At 36.0% G+C, this 20,366-nt stretch overlaps 1 protein-coding gene across 3 annotated transcripts in view; it reads right to left on the bottom strand.

The window, feature by feature from the left end:
• GABRB3 (gamma-aminobutyric acid type A receptor beta3 subunit) overlaps nucleotides 1-20,366 on the bottom strand; it is a 247,011-nt gene that overhangs the window by 38,871 nt on the left and 187,774 nt on the right. For all 3 annotated transcript variants that reach the window (XM_027856657.1, XM_027856656.1, XM_027856655.1), the window contains 2 exons: nucleotides 9,732-9,814; nucleotides 3,940-4,077 (listed from right to left, as the gene is read on the bottom strand). In XM_027856657.1, coding sequence (XP_027712458.1) covers nucleotides 3,940-4,077; nucleotides 9,732-9,814 — 221 coding nt within the window. The remainder of the gene's footprint in view (nucleotides 1-3,939; nucleotides 4,078-9,731; nucleotides 9,815-20,366) is intronic.

Below are 20,366 nucleotides of genomic sequence, written 5' to 3'. Positions count from 1 at the left end.
CAAAGGTACATGGACTTAGAAGGGAACTGAGTCAGATGGATCATGTGACTTCTCTCATATGGTTGCTCCTCCACTTCCAGAATCTTTGGCCTCTTTCTGGGTTCCTCCTTTCTCTTTCTGCACTTCTAATTCCGCCCGTCTAGATCCTTGCCTCAACATTTTATTATTTTCTGATTTATATTGATGTGCACAGTCCTCACTAATTCAGTTTAATTAGGGTTAAATGGATCACAGAAGTACTTGAATTTTTGTGCGATTTTCTTTGTTTTTAACACATCTATGCAATGTGTATAATGCAACTATCTATCTTAAATGTATCTACTTGTAAGCATATACTCACACAAGTTAACTTTTAGATTGCAAACTCTCTCAAGGGGAGGAACTACATCTCATGAAGGGCTTAGCATAGTTCCAATAGACTATAGGTCCTTACTAGACACCTGCTGATTAAATATGGAAGTATTTTGTTATAATGGAAATTGATATTGGAGTCAAAAGACTTAGGTTTAAATATTGCTTCAGAATCTGACTGCTTCTGTGATCTTGGGCAAGTCAGTTAACCTTAATTTGCCTGTTTCCTCATCTATAAAATGAAGCAGTTGTATTAGATAACCTCTAAGGTCTCATCTGGTTCTAGATTTATAGTCTACACTCCTATGATGAAAATCCTGCCAATAACATTCTTAGAAAACTTGGTATAAATGAAGAATGAGTTGTAATGAGTATATAAATGGTGTGAATGTATCCAAGGAGTTATACATTTTTCCTAACTTATTTGTATTTCTATTTTATTAGAAAACTATATTTTTATGAAAAGTGAAAGATATGCTACTTTTGCCTTGACCATTATAAATTGCAACAAATTCTAAATTAATAAGGTTTTAGCCTTATTCCTATGCATTGAGATTAAATAGCAATGGCCTTCAACATTGGTTAGGAAATTAATTGTTCTAATTTGTCAGACTTAAATTCAAGCCCCACTACCTGAATACTTGTGATTGTAGTCATTAATATCACTATAAATGCAGCAAAATTCCAGTGATGACTTACATGCAAGAGGTGGTGTCAAATCATCATCAAGGAATTGCATGACCTGAAGAGTCACAAGGTCTATCATGTAATAAACATGAGGAATAACACATGGAAAGTTTAAATGTTGTGTTGATATCTATGCTGTGTTGAGGGGCCTAGAAGCCCTCCAGTAGGCTGGGTGGATAGTCACTGAGGATTTATTAAAGGCCTTAGACAATAATAGCAAAAGATGAAAACATGAATGTATTTTGATCTAAATTAGTGGAAGGCATAAAAATGGAGATCACAGATGATGAAAATAATATTTATTACTTTAAATACATAATTAGTCATTAGTAAAATACATGTACATAATAGACCCTTAAATATTTCTTAAATTGAATTAAGTCAAATTAAATTGTGTAGGTAAAATGTCTGTATATTATAAGGTACTATATAGATATATTATTGTATCTACTGAATATGTTTCCCAATATTCAAAGGATCTATGATTTTGATGGCATAGTAAACTTCATCTCCCTGCACAGTGAAATACAATTGTGGAACAGGCAGATTTTATTCATTTACATATTTTATGGAGTCATATTTAAAGGAGAGGAAGCGAGGCATAGGCAGGGGTGGGGAATCTGTGGCCTGGAGGCCACATGTGGCCCTCTAGATCCTCAAGTGCAGCCCTTTGAATGAACTAATTTGTTCTGTGAAGTTTAGGTTTGGTCAAAAGGCTGCACTTGAGGACCTAGGGGGCCACATGTGGCCTCCAGGCCACAGGTTCCCCACCCCAGGCACAGATAGAGAGCTGGCCTTGGAACCAGAAAGACGTGGTTTAAAGCCCTGCCTCTTACATGATGACTACATGACCTGAGTGTTTCACTTATCATCTCTGTGATTGAGGAAACTCTCTAATATTATCTGCTGACCTGGTAAAGGGAATTTTCACATGAGGGCCTCTCTCCACTGAGGAAATCACTGATTCAGTTTTTTTTTTTAAAGTGTCTGAGGCCAACTTTGAATCAAGTCTTCCTGACACCAAGTCCAACATTCAATCCACTATACCTACCACATTTACTTTCACCATGATAGATATTTTAAGTTGGGGAGGGAATGGTTGGGAGTTAATGGTACAGGAAGAATGGATTGTTTATTTTTGAGTTATATGAAATCCTACCTGGTTACAGACACCCTTTAAAAGAATTCATATCATTTACAACCACCTAATAAAATATTTCTGATGACACTGCATGAACAAACTATAAGAATTCTTCCCTGAGTACACCGTAATGACCTAATGATTGCAATTTTCCAGACAGAGGCAGGCGTGGGTTGGGACTATTTCACAACCAGAATCCCCCTGTGTTTTCAGCAGGCTTTATGCTGATCCATCTTGGTTCATGAAATAGATTAAATCATCATTTTAATAATTGACATTTTTTTCTAGTTAGCCACAAGGAAATTTTATTGCGTGTGGAAAAATGTTTATTTAAAAAAGTTTGAGTTTATGGTTACTTAGGCAAGTATGGTTAGAACATCTACTTAAAAAGCAGGACATGAGAGTTGCAATTTTGATTCTGCTCTGTCATGGGATATAAATCAACTGGGACACGCTGGGTCGCCCTTTGCTTGCATGAATTTGACAACGTAAACATTCAGTGTTTTTTCCCATACTTATCACACAGGGGCAACCTATTTCCCACCTTATCCTCTTCTTACTCTTAATGCTTTGAATACTATTAATTGATCAGTAGCAAAGCTTTTCTTAGTTTGTCAACGAGTGGATATTAAGTATTCATTCTGGGAGTAGGAACTGATATCCGGAGAGACAAGGGAGAAGGACAAAGGAATGTCACTTGTCAAAAATAACCCAGGTAGAGCTAATTTCCCTATTTAAACAGTTTTGTCAGGAAAGAAATGGAATAGTAAGCTTGTTATATATTAGCCTCAATTTTTCAGAATCTTTTTAAAAAGTCTATTTTTACATAACCTTCATTTCTGAATGCCCCCTAGAGACTATATTTTAACTAATAATTTAAAAAAAGAATAAAAAAGAAAAACAGTACAACAAAACAAAACAGCATAGCATACAAATCTGATAGTATATGCCACATTTTTGCCCAAAGTCTCTTAAAATTGCAGGAGCTTTCCTTAAAAGTCTGGCTTCACCTTTATCTTAATGAACTGATATCTTTAAAAAAGTTATAAGGATGCAAATCACCATACATAAAAGTATTGTTGAAAAAGGAAAAAACTGTGAGCTGGTAACATTTCAACTATAACTGGAAATAAGAGAAAGGGCACTAATTGATATTTCATCAATTAATAGCTGAATCAAAGATGCCCATGTTTTATGTGTTAATGGTAGGCAAGGGATTGTGGCCCTGTCTAACTGTGACCCAATTTGGGGTTTTCTTGGAAAAAATTACTGCAGTGGTTTGCCATTTCCTTCTCATTTTACTGATGAGGGACTGAGGCAAACAGGGTTAAGTGGTTTTCCCAGGGTCACACAGCTAGCAAGTGTCTGAAGCTAGATTTGAACTCAGTTCTTCCTGACTCCAGGCCCAGTGCTGTATTCACTGAGCCACCTAGCTGCCCTGAAGCAGTATGAGAATGCCCTAAATAAGTGAAAATTGGGGGCAGGTAGGTGGCCCAGCAGATAGAGCACTGGCCCTGGAGTCAGGAGGACCTGAGTTCAAATCTGGTCTCAGACCAGACACTTGACACTTACTAGCTGTGTGACCCTGGGCAAAAGACTTAATCCCAATTGCCTCACCAATAAAAAAAAAAAAAAAAAAGGAAAAAATAAAAGAAAATTGATTGCAGGTGGGTATTAGCCCTATTACTCTCCCATTCAGGAGCAGGACTTACAATATTGCCCTTTATGAAAGTGTGTATGTGTAAGTAGGGGGAACTCACCTGTGGCAAAGACAACATTCTTTGAGACCAGTCTGTGTTCTACAATGGAGAACTGGGGAAGCTCAATCCTTTCCACACCTGTCACAGCATTGTCCCCACCTCTCCAATAAAACTCAATGTCATCTGTCGTGTAGCCATCTACCAAGAAGATGGAAACAGGAAAATAGAGGTATTAAGTCTTAGCCCAACATAATTTTTAAAAATTCAATATTATTATCAATGCTATTTAAATTAAGTGCTATTATCATTTGTTGTTGTTGTTAGGTCATGACTGACTCTGTGACTCCATTTGGGGTTTTCTTGGCAAAGACACTGGAGTGGTTTGCCATTTCCTTCTCCAGCTCATTTTACAGAATAGGAAACTGAGACAAAGAGTGAAGTGACTTACCCAGGGTTACACAGTTAGTGTCTGAGGCTGGATTTGAACTCAAGGCTTCTTAACTTCAGGGCCAGAACTCTATCCACTGCACCACGTTTACCATTTTTTTTAAGTAAAATTTTTATACAGTTTGTCTATATACAAGACTAGTTTAAAAAACATGTTCATTTACATGGCACATTTTTCTTTTGGTTTTGTTGAGTTATCATTTTTATCTGCTTTGTACTAAATCCAGGGTGAGGCAATTAGCAATTAAATAGTTTCTCTGAGTGCCCTAATAGAATTTAGTATCATGGGGCAAGCACTGTATTTAGAATCACAGAAATAGGGTGTAAATTCCAGTTTGACTCCTCACTGTATGTAACCATAACAAAGTTGATTCAGATTCTTATTTTCCTTTACTGTAAAATAAGGAGATTAGACTGGATATCTCCAAGGTCCTTGCCAGCTCTAAATATTGTGAAATTGTGCACATTCCGGAGATAGATGATGAAATGATGTAGGAATTGTATGGAGGTTTCCCAGGGAGATATTGAATTAAAATAGGGGTTCTTAACCTTTTTTTTGTGTCATAGACCCTTTTGTCAATCTGATGAAGTTTATGGACCCCTTCTCTGTAGATTTTTTTTTTAATTCATAGGAAAAAATACATGGGGTTTCAATGGAGACCAATTAAATTGAAATGTAGTTATCAATTTAAGTTCACAGACTCCAGGTTTGGAACTGCTGACTTAAATAATAATAGCAGTGAAGACGTGAATAAGAATAAGGAGTGAACTGAAGTATGCAGAATTCTAGACAGAAGACATCTCAAAACACTCTGAAAAGTTCAAAAGCTAAAGACACTTAGATTTCTTACCATGAAATGTTTAATAACTTGAGATTATTAGATATTTGAAGCATAATTACTTTTTTTTTTTGATATATTGGGAAGGCTGAAGCACTGATTCTTGTGTGCTGATTCAAAGTTCTACATTCTGGATGTTGGGAAATGCATTTTTCCCTACTTGCTCAAGTTGGTAAAGACACCCTATGGTTGAGAAAAGGGACAATCACTAATTTGGACCAATAAGAGTGAATGCTTAATATTAACTTCCTGTGGGTCTCCTAAGTGATTCTGATGAGGCTTAACCATCAATAGGGACCTTGTTAATTCTGTTACAGGTGATAAGAAATTGTACCTTAGCACAAACGACTGATTGAAATGAATTGAATTTGTTACTGCAAAATTATCACCGATTAGGATGCCCATGTTAAAAATTAAAAACAAAAAACAATTGATGACTTTTCTCTAGAGGAGTTGGGGGTAAGTTGATGTATCATTTGATCATAGTTTCAGAGATAAAAGGGATGTTTTATCTATGAGATTCTTTACCTGGGGTTCACAGACTGTGGGTAGCTCTCAGGAGGTCTATGAATTGGCAGTGGGAAAATGTATTTTTATTTTCACTAATCATTGGGGTTTCTTTATGATTTTATGTATGTTTTATTAAATCAAAATTAATTTTAAAATATTACTCTTGAAAGGGGTTCATAGGCTTCATCATAATGCCAAAGGGGTCAAAAATGCAAAAAAGGTTAACACCTCAATCTAAAACCAATTCCCACATTTTATAGGTAAAGAGAATGAAGCCCAAAGAGATGAATTTACTTGCCCAGAGTTACAAAGCTGGTAAGCATCTGAGGCAGGACTTGAAATCAGGTCTTCCTAAGTATAACTCAAACATAATGCACTAAAACATGTGATCTCATTTCTTTGGTTCTTTAGCTAGTAAATTTTCCCCATAAGGTGTGTTTATGTGCATATTTATTTTTATTATTTTATTATTTTTTAGAACATGGTCTAAATGGCATTACCTACCATCTTCACATTGCAAAAAAGGAATATTAGGAATCATGTTGTCCAGTGTCCCACTCAATACATCTTTTTTTTTCTCCCTATAATACTCTCAACACTTCTATTAATGGGGATCTCACCCCTTCAGGAGATGGATTATTTCATTTTTGACCAACATGAAAAGTTATTATGTTCTTCCTTATATTTAGCTAAAAATTCTCTTCTTAAAATTTTGAATATGGTGACTGGATGCTATAACGTAAGGAGCACTAAACTCTAACCCGATTACCAAATCTGACTCTATCACTAACTAGTCATTTTATCTTTGCAATTTGCTTATTCTTAATGAGCCTCAGTTTCTTCCCCTATAAAATGGGGTTAATCATCATGCCCAGTCTTCCTATCAGGGTTGCTGTGAGCAGAGTGCTGTCAGAACTAGGTTAAAATGCAGCTGAGAAATATTTAGCAAAGTAAATAAAATCTAATAAAGCATAAAGTATTTTAAAACCAAGTCAATATGTAGCCTATAGGGATGCCTATGTATGGATTAGTGATCCTGTTTCTTTTTGAGTTTGATACCATGGGTTGTGAGGATTAAATAAATAATATCTGTTATTTAGCAAACTGTAAAATGCTAGAGATGTAATATGTACATTTATTACTACTTTCAGTAATATTTCATTGGTCTTAGTTCGGCGCCATGGCCCAACACAGGATAACTGTGCCCCCTCTTCAGTGTGTTAGCCTGTGAAGGAAAACCACTGGCAGGAGGGAATTTTCACTTTTCATCAGTAAGACAGTTGTCCTAACTCTTCTGGCCTTGAATTTTCACTTGGGCTTCTCATCTTCCCCATTTCCTCTCCTCAGCTTTGCTGTTTTATCTAAGGAGGCAAGGCACTTGCTGCTCCTACCATCCTTGGCCCCTAGGAGAGCTGGGCCCTTCTCTTACTTTTGGGTAGATAAAGCTTGAATTGTCAGAATGAGCTTTGCTAAAAATTAATGAAAAATCAAAATGACAAAAAGAAAAATGATATACAAAAGGATAGCAAATGGCTTATTTTAAATGGTACAAGGATTGTAAATTAAAGTAAGCAAAGCCTAGTCAGGCTGGCCTGGCTGGCACAGTTCAAATATTATCCTGCCCTGTGTTCTTCTCCTCCTCCTGCCCCTCCCTGACCTTCTCCTCCCATCCTCTCTCTCCCCAAATAGAAAAGTCGGGTAGAGCTGAGCTATTATTACCAGCATTTTAGGGGGAAAAAAAATATTTTCCCTTATGCAAACCTTCAAATGTCTGAAGATAGTGCCATTTCCTCCTGAACTTTCTTTCCCTGTATTATATATCTATAGTAGTTTAATTATTTCTCCATTGAAAAGTGGAAAGAACACCAAATTTTGAGTCAGGAAGACCTGAGCTGAGAACCCTAGTTCCAGTTCTCTCATTTGCCAGCCAAATGGTCCTGAGAAAATAATTTCACAGCTCTATCTAGTCCATCTTTGAAATGGAGATAATCTTATTTTCACTATTTGTGGAGTTTTAGAAAAGATAGGCAGTGTGGCCTAATGAGTAGAGTACCTGTGAATACCTATGTTTAAATCTTGCCTCCAACTGCTTACTCCCCTGCCCCCACACTCAGACACACAAAGTCTGTGGAACACTGGGCATATCTCTTAACCTGTCACTTTTGTCAAACTCCTATAGAAAAGAGGGGCTGCTAAATCATACCTAAAGATCCTTGAAGCAGCACATCAACTTAGAAAACCACATGTTAACATTATCTCTGTTCTCTTGTGTGTTTATTCATTTTGTTAAACATTCCCCAATTCCATTTTAGTCTGGTTTGGCTGCACTCAGTGCTGCAGCCCATAGGTAGCTCTCTAAGGCTCTAAGTTGGAGAAAAGGTGCCAAACTCAACTAATATGGGAAATTTTTGCACACAGACTTCCCTGTAGTTATGAAATCACAGGTCTAATCTGTACACTTAATCTTTAAATGAGATAAGTTAGCTGAGAAAACAAAAATCTTTGCAAATTGTAAAACACTACATAAATGAGTTGTCCTTCCTGTTAGGGCAGCTAGGTGGCACCATAGTGCATAGAGTACCAGGCCTGGAGTCTGGAATCTATCTTCCTGAGTTCAAACCTCACTTCAGATACTTACTAGCTGTGTGACCCTGGGCAAGTCACTTAACCCTGTTTGCCTCAGTTTCCTCATCTGTAAAATGACGTGGAGAAGTAAATGGCAAACCTTTCCAGTATCTCTGCCAAGAAAACCTCAAATGGGGTCACCAAGAGTCAGACATGACTGAAAAAATGACTGAACAACTGTCCTTACTGTTATTATTCTATGATGTGGTTTTAAGACCCCTTATCATCTTGGTTACTTTCCTTCCAAAATTCCAGTTTGTCAATGTAATTCTTAAAATAAACAATATCCTTGCAGTGTGGTTAGATTTTTGCTTTCCTTGGGAACAGTATACATTTTTAATGCAGTTTTTCACTTAATTTCTGTACTCTAATCTTTTGACTATTATGTCTCAACCTGTACAAACACACTAGGACGACTATAATCTTATAGGCCTATAACGTAGGTCCTATAACCTTAGGATCTTAGGATCCTAGATTTGGATCTAGAAAGAACCTTAGCAGTCATCTGGTACTAACTCTCCCATTTTATAGGAAAAACAAAACAAAACAAAAACAAAAACAAAACAACAACCTAAGCAGAGATATTAAACAACTTGCTCAAAATCACATGGGAAAGCTACTTCTAATTTTAAATTAAAATATCATATTCCTGTAGGATCTATAACATCTATGATAAATTAAAATATTATTTTACCATGGTATCTATATGAGTCAAAGAATTGTTTTCCCAATCTGTTTTATATAGAAATGCAGCTTTGCCACTCATCAGGTACATACTAAGTTATATTGTAAAACCACATCCCTTCTTACTTCAATTAAGAATTAATATTTTCAAATCTAAATCAATTTGAACAAATTAGTAGCCTTATCTATGAATTACTCAAGGGGAAAATGGCATTATATAATCCTGATCAACAGTCTCTGGATACACAGAGCAGAGGGTCCATTTTTTTTTCTATTACTTCAATGAATGTAGCTCTTGTCTCTCCAAAATAAATTATAAAGTTTCTGAATGGTGCTCAAGTTGAAATACATTGCTATGTTACAGAAACCCTATATGTATTTTTAAAGTTGAATTTCTCCATCTACAAAGCACAGTGACTCAGGTGTGTTACTGCATTTTGTAAGTAAATTGCTTAGTTTGCTCTCATCAAACTGAATGGATTAAGATGGGGAGCATTAGCTTTCTTATGTTTCAGAAAAGCGAATAGTCTGCCTAATCAGATCAGAATAGAGGACTGCTTAATACCGCCTCTCAACCTCATTTTCCTATCTCCCAGAAATAGCCACAAGAGAAATTAAAGCCTTCTCTGGTCCGTTGAGACCTTAACCATATCTGTCTATGAATGGAAAATAATTAGTGTGGTAGCACTAAGGGAAACTGTCCTGAACCACTTAAGAAATCTAAAGGGAACACAGATATGTACACACAGCTTTCAATTTCCAGAGTGCAGTTCTGTTCATCCAGGGGATATCTTCTCAGGTCCATCATACATGCGGCTGTTGTTGTAATTCTACAATACAAGAAGGGAGAGGGAAAATATTACTGCCAGGGCCAATAACATCTTTCTACTAGTAGTGAAACCTGTTTACAGAAAAACAAAGGCTACACCTCACATAGGAGACATCTTCCACAGAAATATAATGTTCTAAACTATAGGAATAAAAGAGATTAAAAATTCAAAGTAATTTAAAAATAAAAACTTGATGAGAAATAAGATAATCAAACTAGTATAGAAATTTGGTATTTTTAATTCATCTGAGTATATTGCTATAAATCCCTTAATTTGAATTATCAGATGTAAAAAGTTTTTTGGGGAGCAGCTAGGTGGCACAGTGGATAGAGAACGGGCCCTGGAGTCAGGAGAACCTGAGTTCAAATCCAGCCTTAGACACATTAACACTTGCTAGCTGTGTGACTCTGGGCAAGTCACCTAATCCCAATTGCCTATTAAAAAAAAGTTTTTTTTTAAACAAAGTCCTTACCTCTTATTCCTCTTCCCTACCTCATCTAATAGGTTTTCTGACTTCACATTATAGGATAGTATAGTGGACAGGAGTTAGAAGGACTTGAATTGAAATGTGCCTCAGACACTTACTGTGTGACCCCGGGGAAGTTTCTTAACCCTGTTTGTCTTAGTTTCCTTATCTATAAAATGAGCTGAAGAAGGAAATGACAAACCATTCCAGTATCTCTGCCAAGAAAGCCCCCAATGGGGTCACAGAGAGTTGGACACAACCGAAATGACTCAACAACAAACAAAAGACATTGTAATAGTGAGAAGATACTCATTCACCATATGATATTAGATTTCCATTATTAGTGGACTTCTTCTAGTCATTTGGTAATTGTTTTAATCTCTATGTGTGTTCAAAATTCTCCATGATGGATCCATTTTACAAACAAATTGTGTGTGAAATTGTCAATTTTTGCCCCCAAAGTGATAATTTATTTCAATAAATTTCATTGACCAGCTGCTCCCCAATCAGATCTGGACTGTAATGCTACTTGGATGTTTCAGAGCTTTTAACACCATGTCATCTATTCTATTCTAAAAGGAAGTTTGTCATTCATATTTGTATTTTGTCCCTGCTTGTCTGGATCAATGGCAGGGGAGCTGAACGGGAATACCCTGAGATTAAGAAGTTATTGGTGTTCACCATTTAATACAAATGTTTAAGCATAGCTATGTGTCATGGTACATCGATTTTCTAAAATGATTTTAGGTGATTCTCCTATTTGCCCCATCTGTTAGAGTTTAGCTAATTCAAAATTTGCAACTCGCATTGACCTAATTTGGATGTTAATAGCCATAAACTCATTAACTGACTAATGGTTATTAGCATCTTTACTTTTGAATGCTTTTAAAACCAATCCCTTTCCTTTTCTCTTTGTCTCACACACATATTCAGTCATTCTCTGTACTATATTGTTCCCATTCAGAATCAATCATGTGATCAAGTATAAGTCTCAACCGCTCAGATCCTCAGTTTCCTCATCTTCAAAATGGGAAAATAACACTTTAATTACCTACTTCACAGGTTTCTTGTGAGAGAAAAAAAACTTTGCAAACTTAAAAATACTATATGAAGAAGATGTTTTGTCTGGATCTATGATGTCATCTTTTAGGGAATCCCTGGTGAGGAAATTCGTTCTACAAATGCAGAATGATCTTTCCTCTCTGATTTACAGCCTTAGAGATTTGCCTGGGGAAATGAGAAGTTAAGAGATTTGCCCAAGGTCACACATCTAGTAGGTGTCCAAGACAACACTGGAACCCGGGTTTCTCTGAGTCTAAGGCTGGCCTCTGTATTCCTCTCACTATATTGTATTTCGTTATTTTCACTATATGTTACCTAAAAGAGTGAACCTTGCAGTGGCATACCAATTTGGTGTAGAAATCAGTCTTTTCACCCCCATGGAAATAATGCTATGTAAGTTTGAATAATGCTACCTTTTGAGGGGATTGATTCATTATTCACAATAATTGGAACCTGGCTATAATAGTTAAGAAATGTTTCTAGCCAAAATCTGCCTCTTTGCATCTTCCACCCGTTGATCCTACCCTCTGGGGTCAGGCAGAATAAGCCTTTTCCCCCATTACAGTCTTTTGAATACTTGAAAACTCAAATTTATCCCAGCATTCCCAAGTCTTCTATTCCACTCCTTTAGCTGAACCTTTAATAGCACAGTCCTTAGTCATTTGCTGGTTGCCTTCTTCTGGATGAATTCTATATCATCCATACTTCTATCATCCAAATGAGAAACAGAAATTGGGGGCAAAGTCATATCCACTCATCCCTACCCACTGGAAAAACAGAACATTTGGGGAATCTTTGCAAACAATAGGTTGCTATTTTTTTTTCAAGTAGCAATGGGACACAGTACCACTATTCAGGAAGTCTAGCTGAAACCTTGAGTTTTTCTATACAAATATAATATCTATGCCAAGTTGACTTGTGTTCTGTAATATACAATGCTCAAAATGATATTAAGCTATTATGTAAGTGGCATAATATTCCCCATTTTCATTCAATACCATACTTTTAGCTGCATAATTCAAAATCAATAAATTGCTATTTGACTTATTATAGTGATATAGATGATTTTCATCCCATTCAAGTACAGCCCACTCCATCTTAAATTCTAGCAAATTCCGGGCAGAGAAAGAATGCAACATCTCTAAAAGATTCCATTAACATGTACTGAAGGTAAATCCAAATAAAAATATGCTTTGATCATACTTATACACATTTTCCCCTAATCTTTTGCACTCTATAATTGGGAAAGAAGTAGGTGAATGTCTGAATCTCAGGCTTACAATGACTCTCAGTGATCTTTATTAATCTCTAACTATTTCATTTCCATATAGTAAAGGACAGTACCAAAGTTAGTTGGAATCTCGATGGCTTAAAACTCTTTTTCTTCTTTAGCGATTTCTCACATTTCTGGAAAAACTCGTCTTAGCCAAAGACTTAAGACAGATCTTGATTACATGGTGTGTTTCTGATAGAAGTATAGGGAAAGGGAAATGATTTGCAAAGAACTTAGAATCCACATTCACATTTAGGATTTCCTTTCCTTTCAAATTTTACCTTAGGGCTCCAGCAATTTTACTTCTAAGGGATGAAAAATGACATAGTTAAAAAAAAATAAAACCACACACACATTCCTACATGAAGCTATCTTTTAAAACATATGTGGAGGTGGGAATTAATTGAATAAATTTCTTGAGGGAAGGGAATATTTCATTTTTGTCTTTGTACCCCCAGAACCTATCAGAGTACATGGTACATGATAGTAACTTAAGAAATACTTGTTGATTAATTGACTACATAAGTAAATATTTATATATGATCATTATTGAAATTAATTTTGTTATGATTTTCATAATCAGATTTTTGGTTTTTTGTACTTAATGCTTTAGTTTAAGGAAAACTGTCTCTGTATTAGCTCAAAAAAGTGATTTTTTAAAAAGTCATTTTTTCCCCACTGGAAATGGTTCATTTGTTTTATTTTAAACTCAAATCCCTTCCTCATCCTTTGTTTATTAATTTATTTTGATTTGTCAACCATCACTTCCATAAGCTTTTGAGTTTTAAATTTTTCTCCCCCTCCTTCCCCAAGATGGCACACAATCTGATATAGGCTATACATATACATTCCTATTAAACATATTTTCACATTAGTGATGTTGTAAGTAAGAATTAGAACCAAGAGGAGGAGCCACCAGAAAGAGGAAACAAAACATAACAGAAGAAAAAAAAATAACAAATAGCATGCTGTGATCTGGGTCATAAGGGCTTTGGAAATGTCTTAGATCCTTGCATTGCTGAGAAGGGCTAAGTCTATCAATTTTAGTCATTGCCCAATGTGGTTGCTACTGTGTACAATGTTCTCCTGGTTCTGCTCACTTTACTCAGCATTAGACCATACAAGTCTTTCCAGGTTTTTCTGAAGTCTAACTGCTCACCTTTTCTTATAGCCCAATAGTATTTCATTACATTCATATACCACAACTTGTTCAGTCATTCCCCAATTTATGGGCATCCTTTCAATTTCCAATTCTTTGCCACCACAAAAAGAGCTGCTATAAATATTTTTGTACATGTGAGTCCTTTTCTTTTTTTATGATCTCTTTGGTATACAAACTTAGAAGTTTTGTAAGTTTGGTATACAAACTTAGAAGAATTGCTGGGTCAAAGGGTAGGCACATTTTTATAGCTCTTTGGGCATAGTTCCAAATTGCTCTCCAAAATGGTTAGATCATTTCACAACTCCACCAACAATGCATTAGTGTTCCAATTTTCCTACATCTTCTCCAACATTTATCATTTTCCTGTTTTATCATGTTAGCTAATATGATAGATGTGACGTGGCACCTCAGAGTTGTTTTAATTTGCATTTCTCTAATCAATAGTGATTTGGAGCATTTTTTCATATGACTGTAGATGGCTTTAATTTCTTCATCTGAGAACTGCCTGTTCCTGTCCTTTGACCATTTATCAGTTGGGGAATAAAAAGTCATTTTCAAAAGGGAAAGAGAGGCATGGTTGTTCAGTGGCTGTAAGACCTGCCTTGGAGTCAGGAAAAGCTGGGTTCAAGTTTCACTTCTGAATATTACTAACTATGAGACAATGGGCAAATTACTTAAGATTTTCAATACCTTAGTCAACTTATCATAGTTGCAAATTAATTTCCAATGATATCTCTAGAAGGGATTTTACTATACACATGAAGTCACAGGGTCTAAACTCTACTCCCATCCAAACCCTCCCCTCACCTGTGCCACCCGCCAAAAAAAAGATAGAAAAAAATGTCCTAAACAACTGCCAAGTAAAAGTTCCTTGCTGTTTTCCTGTTATACTTTTTTGGGGAATGTATTAACAAATCGAGTATTGTGACTACAGAAAGATTTTACTTATTTAGAGACTATCTATAAGACATGAGTCTCCAGGCTTCTTCTTTGTCCTCTGCTTGCCACCTGCTCTTCTGGTCATTGGCACCCCTACTAGAGTATGAAAAAACATGAGATAGACTCATATCTGTCTAGTCTAGTGTCCTTTTTTGTTAGCATCTAAAAAAGCATCTTTGAGTCAACTATGGCTGATAAAGAAAATCATATCTTCACTTCTCTGGCAATGAGAAGGGTCCTGCTATCTTTGGAAAGAGAAAAAAGAGGCAATTGACTGGATGCCAGTTTTCCTCTGACAAAACTGTTTGCTCATTTTTTCCATTTAAACCCAGGCCAACCAGAGACATTTATGTACTAAATCTTCAATATTCTCTGCACTAATTAGTTATTGTGACCTGGGCTTTTCACTTAACCTCTCCGGACCTCAGTTTCTTAATTCCTGAAGTGAATTCTTGAATTAGATGGTCTCCAAGGCCCCTTCCACCTCTAAATTCTATTATCTTAACATCTTTAGGAAATGGCTAACTCCTGTGATTTTTAAAGGGTTAAATGGAACAGGTGGGTATGACATATAATTATAATATTTTCTGAGGTCTTATAAAGTTCTTTTTTTTTTTAAATTTGATTTCTCTATCTTATCCAGAATGGAAGAATAGCAGTTACCCATGGCCCTAAATCCACTGCTGATCAGCAAAGGAAGTTCAGTCTCTCTGTTTCCCACCTGTGCTAGGTCACCCCTTCTTAGAAGGCCCCAGGGCTCACCATATTGGAGCTAGATGTTCTTCAGGCACCTTATTGCCTTAACACACTATAGCTCAGGACTTACAAGCTAAAGCCATCCAACAGCCTCATTCTCCCCAATCCCAGGGATCACGAGCATGTGCCACCATGCCTGGCCTAGTCTTGTAGAGTTCTGTTGTCATTCTTCCTTAATATATTTAACAAGGAACAAATTATGTGACTTCATTCAGCCTCTGGGTGCCCCCAAGCCTTGAAGGGGTATCTCACAGATTTAGAGTTGGTACTTTAGAGGTGATCAAGTTAAATTCCCTTATTTTACAGATAAGTAAACTGAAGTTAAATGACTTGTCCAGTCACACAACTATGGATATCTGAGTTGGGACTGAACCCCAGGTCTTTCTGACTCCACCTCCAGCACTATATCCACTATACAAGAGTACCTCTTCAGGAGCTTTTTGAGCAATGGATTGCCAATGGTCATGGCATAAAAATATAGCAAATGACACCATCAGAAAGGGTAAACAAAAATAACCTTTCGTCATATTTTCATTACCAAAATAGTAACAAAATCATCTTTGGTACTGCTTCCCCAAATGCCAAGTCCACCTGGTCTAAGAGGTTTCTAGTACTTGTCAGTACTGAGTGCCAACTGCCCAGGAGAACAGATGCTGGAGCTGAGGGCCTGAAGCCAAATGGTTCATATTGCAGAGTGTTCTAAATGAAGTATTTATTATTCAAGTTGAAGAAGCCATGGGGAACATGCTGGCTATTAAGTCAATCTGGTAGATTTTAAAGAAAAATATTAGGTACATGAAAAATGCATATATATATATATATATATATACACACACACATATATATACATATATATACATACATATATATATAAATGCATACATATATATATGAAACTGATCAAAGGAAATGACTGTCAAGGTGGCTGAGACATAGTCTTATATCAGTATACTGGCTCAATGGTTGATGGTGGAAAAAATGATTAGCAAGTGGAACTGCACTGATTTACAAAGTACACAATGTAATACATATATATATATATATATATATAGATATAGATATAGATATAGATATACGTGTGTGTGTGTGTGTGTGTATAAAGCCAGTTCTTGCTTAACATAAGAAGACTGTTCTGTAGTCCTTCTCCTTCCCCCCCAGTGGGCCCACATACTACAGGGCTTTGTGAAGGACTCTGGGGGAGCACCAGTGGGTAAAGGGTCCTTCTTTTCTCTCTCTCTCTTCTTCTCTCTCTCTGTCTACACGCACACACACACACACACACACACATCCATACATACATATGTGTGTGTGTGTGTGTGTGTAACCTAACTAAGGTAACTCACTTGATATTTCTTAGGCTATCCCCAGGACCAAAGCAATAGCAATGTAACACGACTGCCTAGATTTAAACCCAACCCCCAAAAGAATAATTCCAAAGATGTAAAGTTCATTAACCATAGTGGGAAAAGTTACTTTAGGTATTTATTCTAAGAAAGCAGAATTAAGGGGATATAGAGTAATCTTGGGACATCTTCATTAATATCCACACACAAGGAAAAAATCAATATTGTACCAGTAAAACTAGATTCCTTTCAAGAATTTGTGAGGAATTCTGATGTATTGCTCAATTCTAATCAATAAGTATTTATTAAGTGTCCATTAAGTTCTAAGCACTGTGCTAGGCACTCTAGAAGCAAAATTAAAAAAAAAAATACAATGCTTACCTTCAGGAACTTATATTCTGCCAGAGAATAATTCCAACTAATTTACAGGATTATAGGAAATACATTTTATAAATAGTAAAGTACTATATAAATAAGAGTTATTGTTATTGCTACATTCTTCATCACCTATTAAGTGAAATAGGCTTGCAGAATAGCCTAATCTTATCTGTTTAATTATTCTATGGATCCATACTTATGTAGCACTGGTGTAGCTGGAAAACTAGCCTTGGAATCAAGAAGACCTGGGTTCAGGACTCATCTCTGATAGATAGTGGCTGTGAGAATATGGGGAAATAACTTAACCTCCAAGTGATCTGTTTAGGCCAGAGGTGTCAAACATGTAGCCTGTTGGGCTACAGCCTGCAACACTCCTCGGTGTGGCCTTATCCAGATTAAAATATAATGGAGAAACATTTAACAAAATAAAAATATAATAGAACATAGAGAATGTTGATATGTGGTTTTCTAAGACAATATGCAGCTTGCAGGTTTAGTGGTCCATTTCTTTATGAATCTGACAGCACTGATCTGGGCAGCTCTCGAGAACTATAGGTTGTAGAGAAAGTGCTGACCTGTTTTATTAGCTAGACTATCCAGATACAAGATTTCCTAATGTCAATGAAATCACAGGTTCCGTCTCTATCCCTATACTCAGAAAATGTTAATGCTTATATTAAATCAAGTTCCTAGCCCTTTAGTCTATGAGAATAATTTCAAAAACCTCAAGGAGATTTCAAAATGTATTTTATGACAATATCTTGTACATTCACATAACATATCTAAGGAGTGGTATGTCATAGTAGAAAGAATGCTTGATTAGAAATCAGGAGATTCTAGTCCCAGTTGCACTACTATATATTTCTATGACTTTCAGCAAAGTCATTGAATTTCTAGACCAGATCATCTCCAGGGCTCCTTGCAGTCTAACAATCAAGGGTCCTAGGTCAGTGAACAACTAATCAATCATTTGGTGTTATCATCAGAGTGCTGCAAAACATCAATTAGCTAGAACAAGTGTGAGGTAATGTACCATCCTATACCAGGGAAACTAGATCCACAGCCACAAATCACCCGCCATTTTTTATAAATATCTACATGAAAGTGATCATCAATATTCTTGTCTTAGACACAGGATATACAAAGATGCAATGTTTGACTGAAGCATCGAAGTTGGAGTGAAGGTCAACTCAGTAATTTTTTGTGGAAGGTTGGCTTGATTTTTGCAGGGCTAGTGGACATCAAAGTTACATAAAAATAAAGACCCAAATGGAGCTATCACTATGCCCAGTTGTATCTCTTCCACCAACTCTGTGCATGACTTCTCCAGTCATTTCAGTGGTACCTTGGTACTCTGGTTCAGTTAAAAATATTACACATCTACTATGAGCTAAATGCTTGGGCTACATAGGAGAAAAAAAATACAGCCTCTGTCATCAGTGACCTTACAGTCTAATGAAGACATGGAAGGAAATGATATGAACAAAAATAAGTTTGATAGAAGCAAGAATGTGATAATGGCAAACACGTGATCCAGGCAAAATGATCTAAGAAAGTCTAAATAATAAGAGACCATTTTCACATTAAATGCTGAATGGTTCCCTAGTAATGTCCCAGGATACAACCAATCCATCACCAGATACATGCTAGCTCCTGCAATATAGTTCTGCTGGACAGGACCCATAAGGAAGAATGGAAACCTTAGGTTCCTTAAGGCAGAAACATCAACCATATTATGCCCATAGGCCTGCATCACTCCTGAGTGACCAGAAACAGATTAAACTGTAATTGGGAATATACAATAATATATAGATAATATTACATTTTAACACTGTCAATGTTCAGTCTGCTGGGATTCTTATGTATGGCTTAGTCACTCCTGTTTTTGAGTTTAATACTACTGCCTTAAGGGATTGATTTGGATTAAGCAAATCAGAGACAAAGTAAATAAATATCTTGAAAAGTCACAAAATGGGGCACAGCTATGAATGGCTAAGAAACCAGAGCAACAGAACCAGGTATGCAGAATTTAGAGGTGGGCAGCCCTTTCTGACATAACTGAATCAAAAATTTACTAAATTTGCACATAATCTTAAATGTATTCACAGACTCTCAAAATCAGAATGACCTCAGTAGTCATCTGGTTTAATCAATACCTCAGTAGAAACCATCTTGACAACAGTCCTATTATGTGGTTACACAAGCTCTGTTTTCAGACCTCAAGTGAAGGAGTTGAAATTTTGAACCCAAATGCAAAACCTTGCCTTTTCTCTTATTAAATGTCTTCTTTTGGCTTTGACCCATGATTCTAGCCTTTCAGTATCTTTGTATTGGGCTCAACCTGTTGTTCAATATGCTAGCTATCTTTTCCAGTTTTGTGCTATGTACAATTCTCCTAAGTATAACTTTATACAAATTACTTATAAAAATATTGATTAGCACAAAGGTAAATACATATTGCACTAGAGAAATCATTCCAGGTTGAACTTGATACATTGAGGTCTATTTTTGTGCCAGTCAGTCATTCACTTCCTAATTTACCTAATTGCTACCAATAATCTCTTCAATGCCAAACCTAGCTTATCCTTCTTAAGCCTTCTAAAGAATTTACCTCTATTGACTACTTTTTCCTCCTGGATATTCTCTTCTCTCTGGTTTTTCTTTTATAATTTCATTTTTAATTTTTAAAAATTTTATTTATTTTATTTTTGATTTATGAAATAAAAGAAGCATTTCTATAACATTGTAGAATAAATACAAAAGATGATTGCACATGAAACTGCAAATCTATTATGTACAATTTGCTATTCCTTTTAAATATATAATAAAGTTATCATGTAACTATCTTTTTTTTCTTCCTTTCCTTCCTCCCACCTGCATTCTGTTGGCTCTCATTCTGTCTGGCTGCTCTTTTTCTGTCTCTTTTGCTAATCTTCATCCTTCTCTCCCCCATTCACAGTGGGTGCTTTCCAAGACCCTGTCTTGGGCTCCCTTTCTTTTTTTCTTTTTCACTTGTTGATCACAGCACTGCCATGGATTTCAGTGATCATCTCTATACTGATAAATATCAAATTTATATGTATATATATATATATATATATATATATATATATATATATATATATATATATATATATAGCCACCTCTGTCTATTTTCTGTGCTCCTCTCCTAC

This window comes from Vombatus ursinus, unplaced genomic scaffold (assembly GCF_900497805.2).
Source record: "Vombatus ursinus unplaced genomic scaffold, bare-nosed wombat genome assembly UNPS02011591.1, whole genome shotgun sequence".
NCBI classification, from domain to species: Eukaryota; Metazoa; Chordata; class Mammalia; order Diprotodontia; family Vombatidae; genus Vombatus; species Vombatus ursinus.
This window is presented reverse-complemented; position numbering and strand designations above follow the sequence as displayed.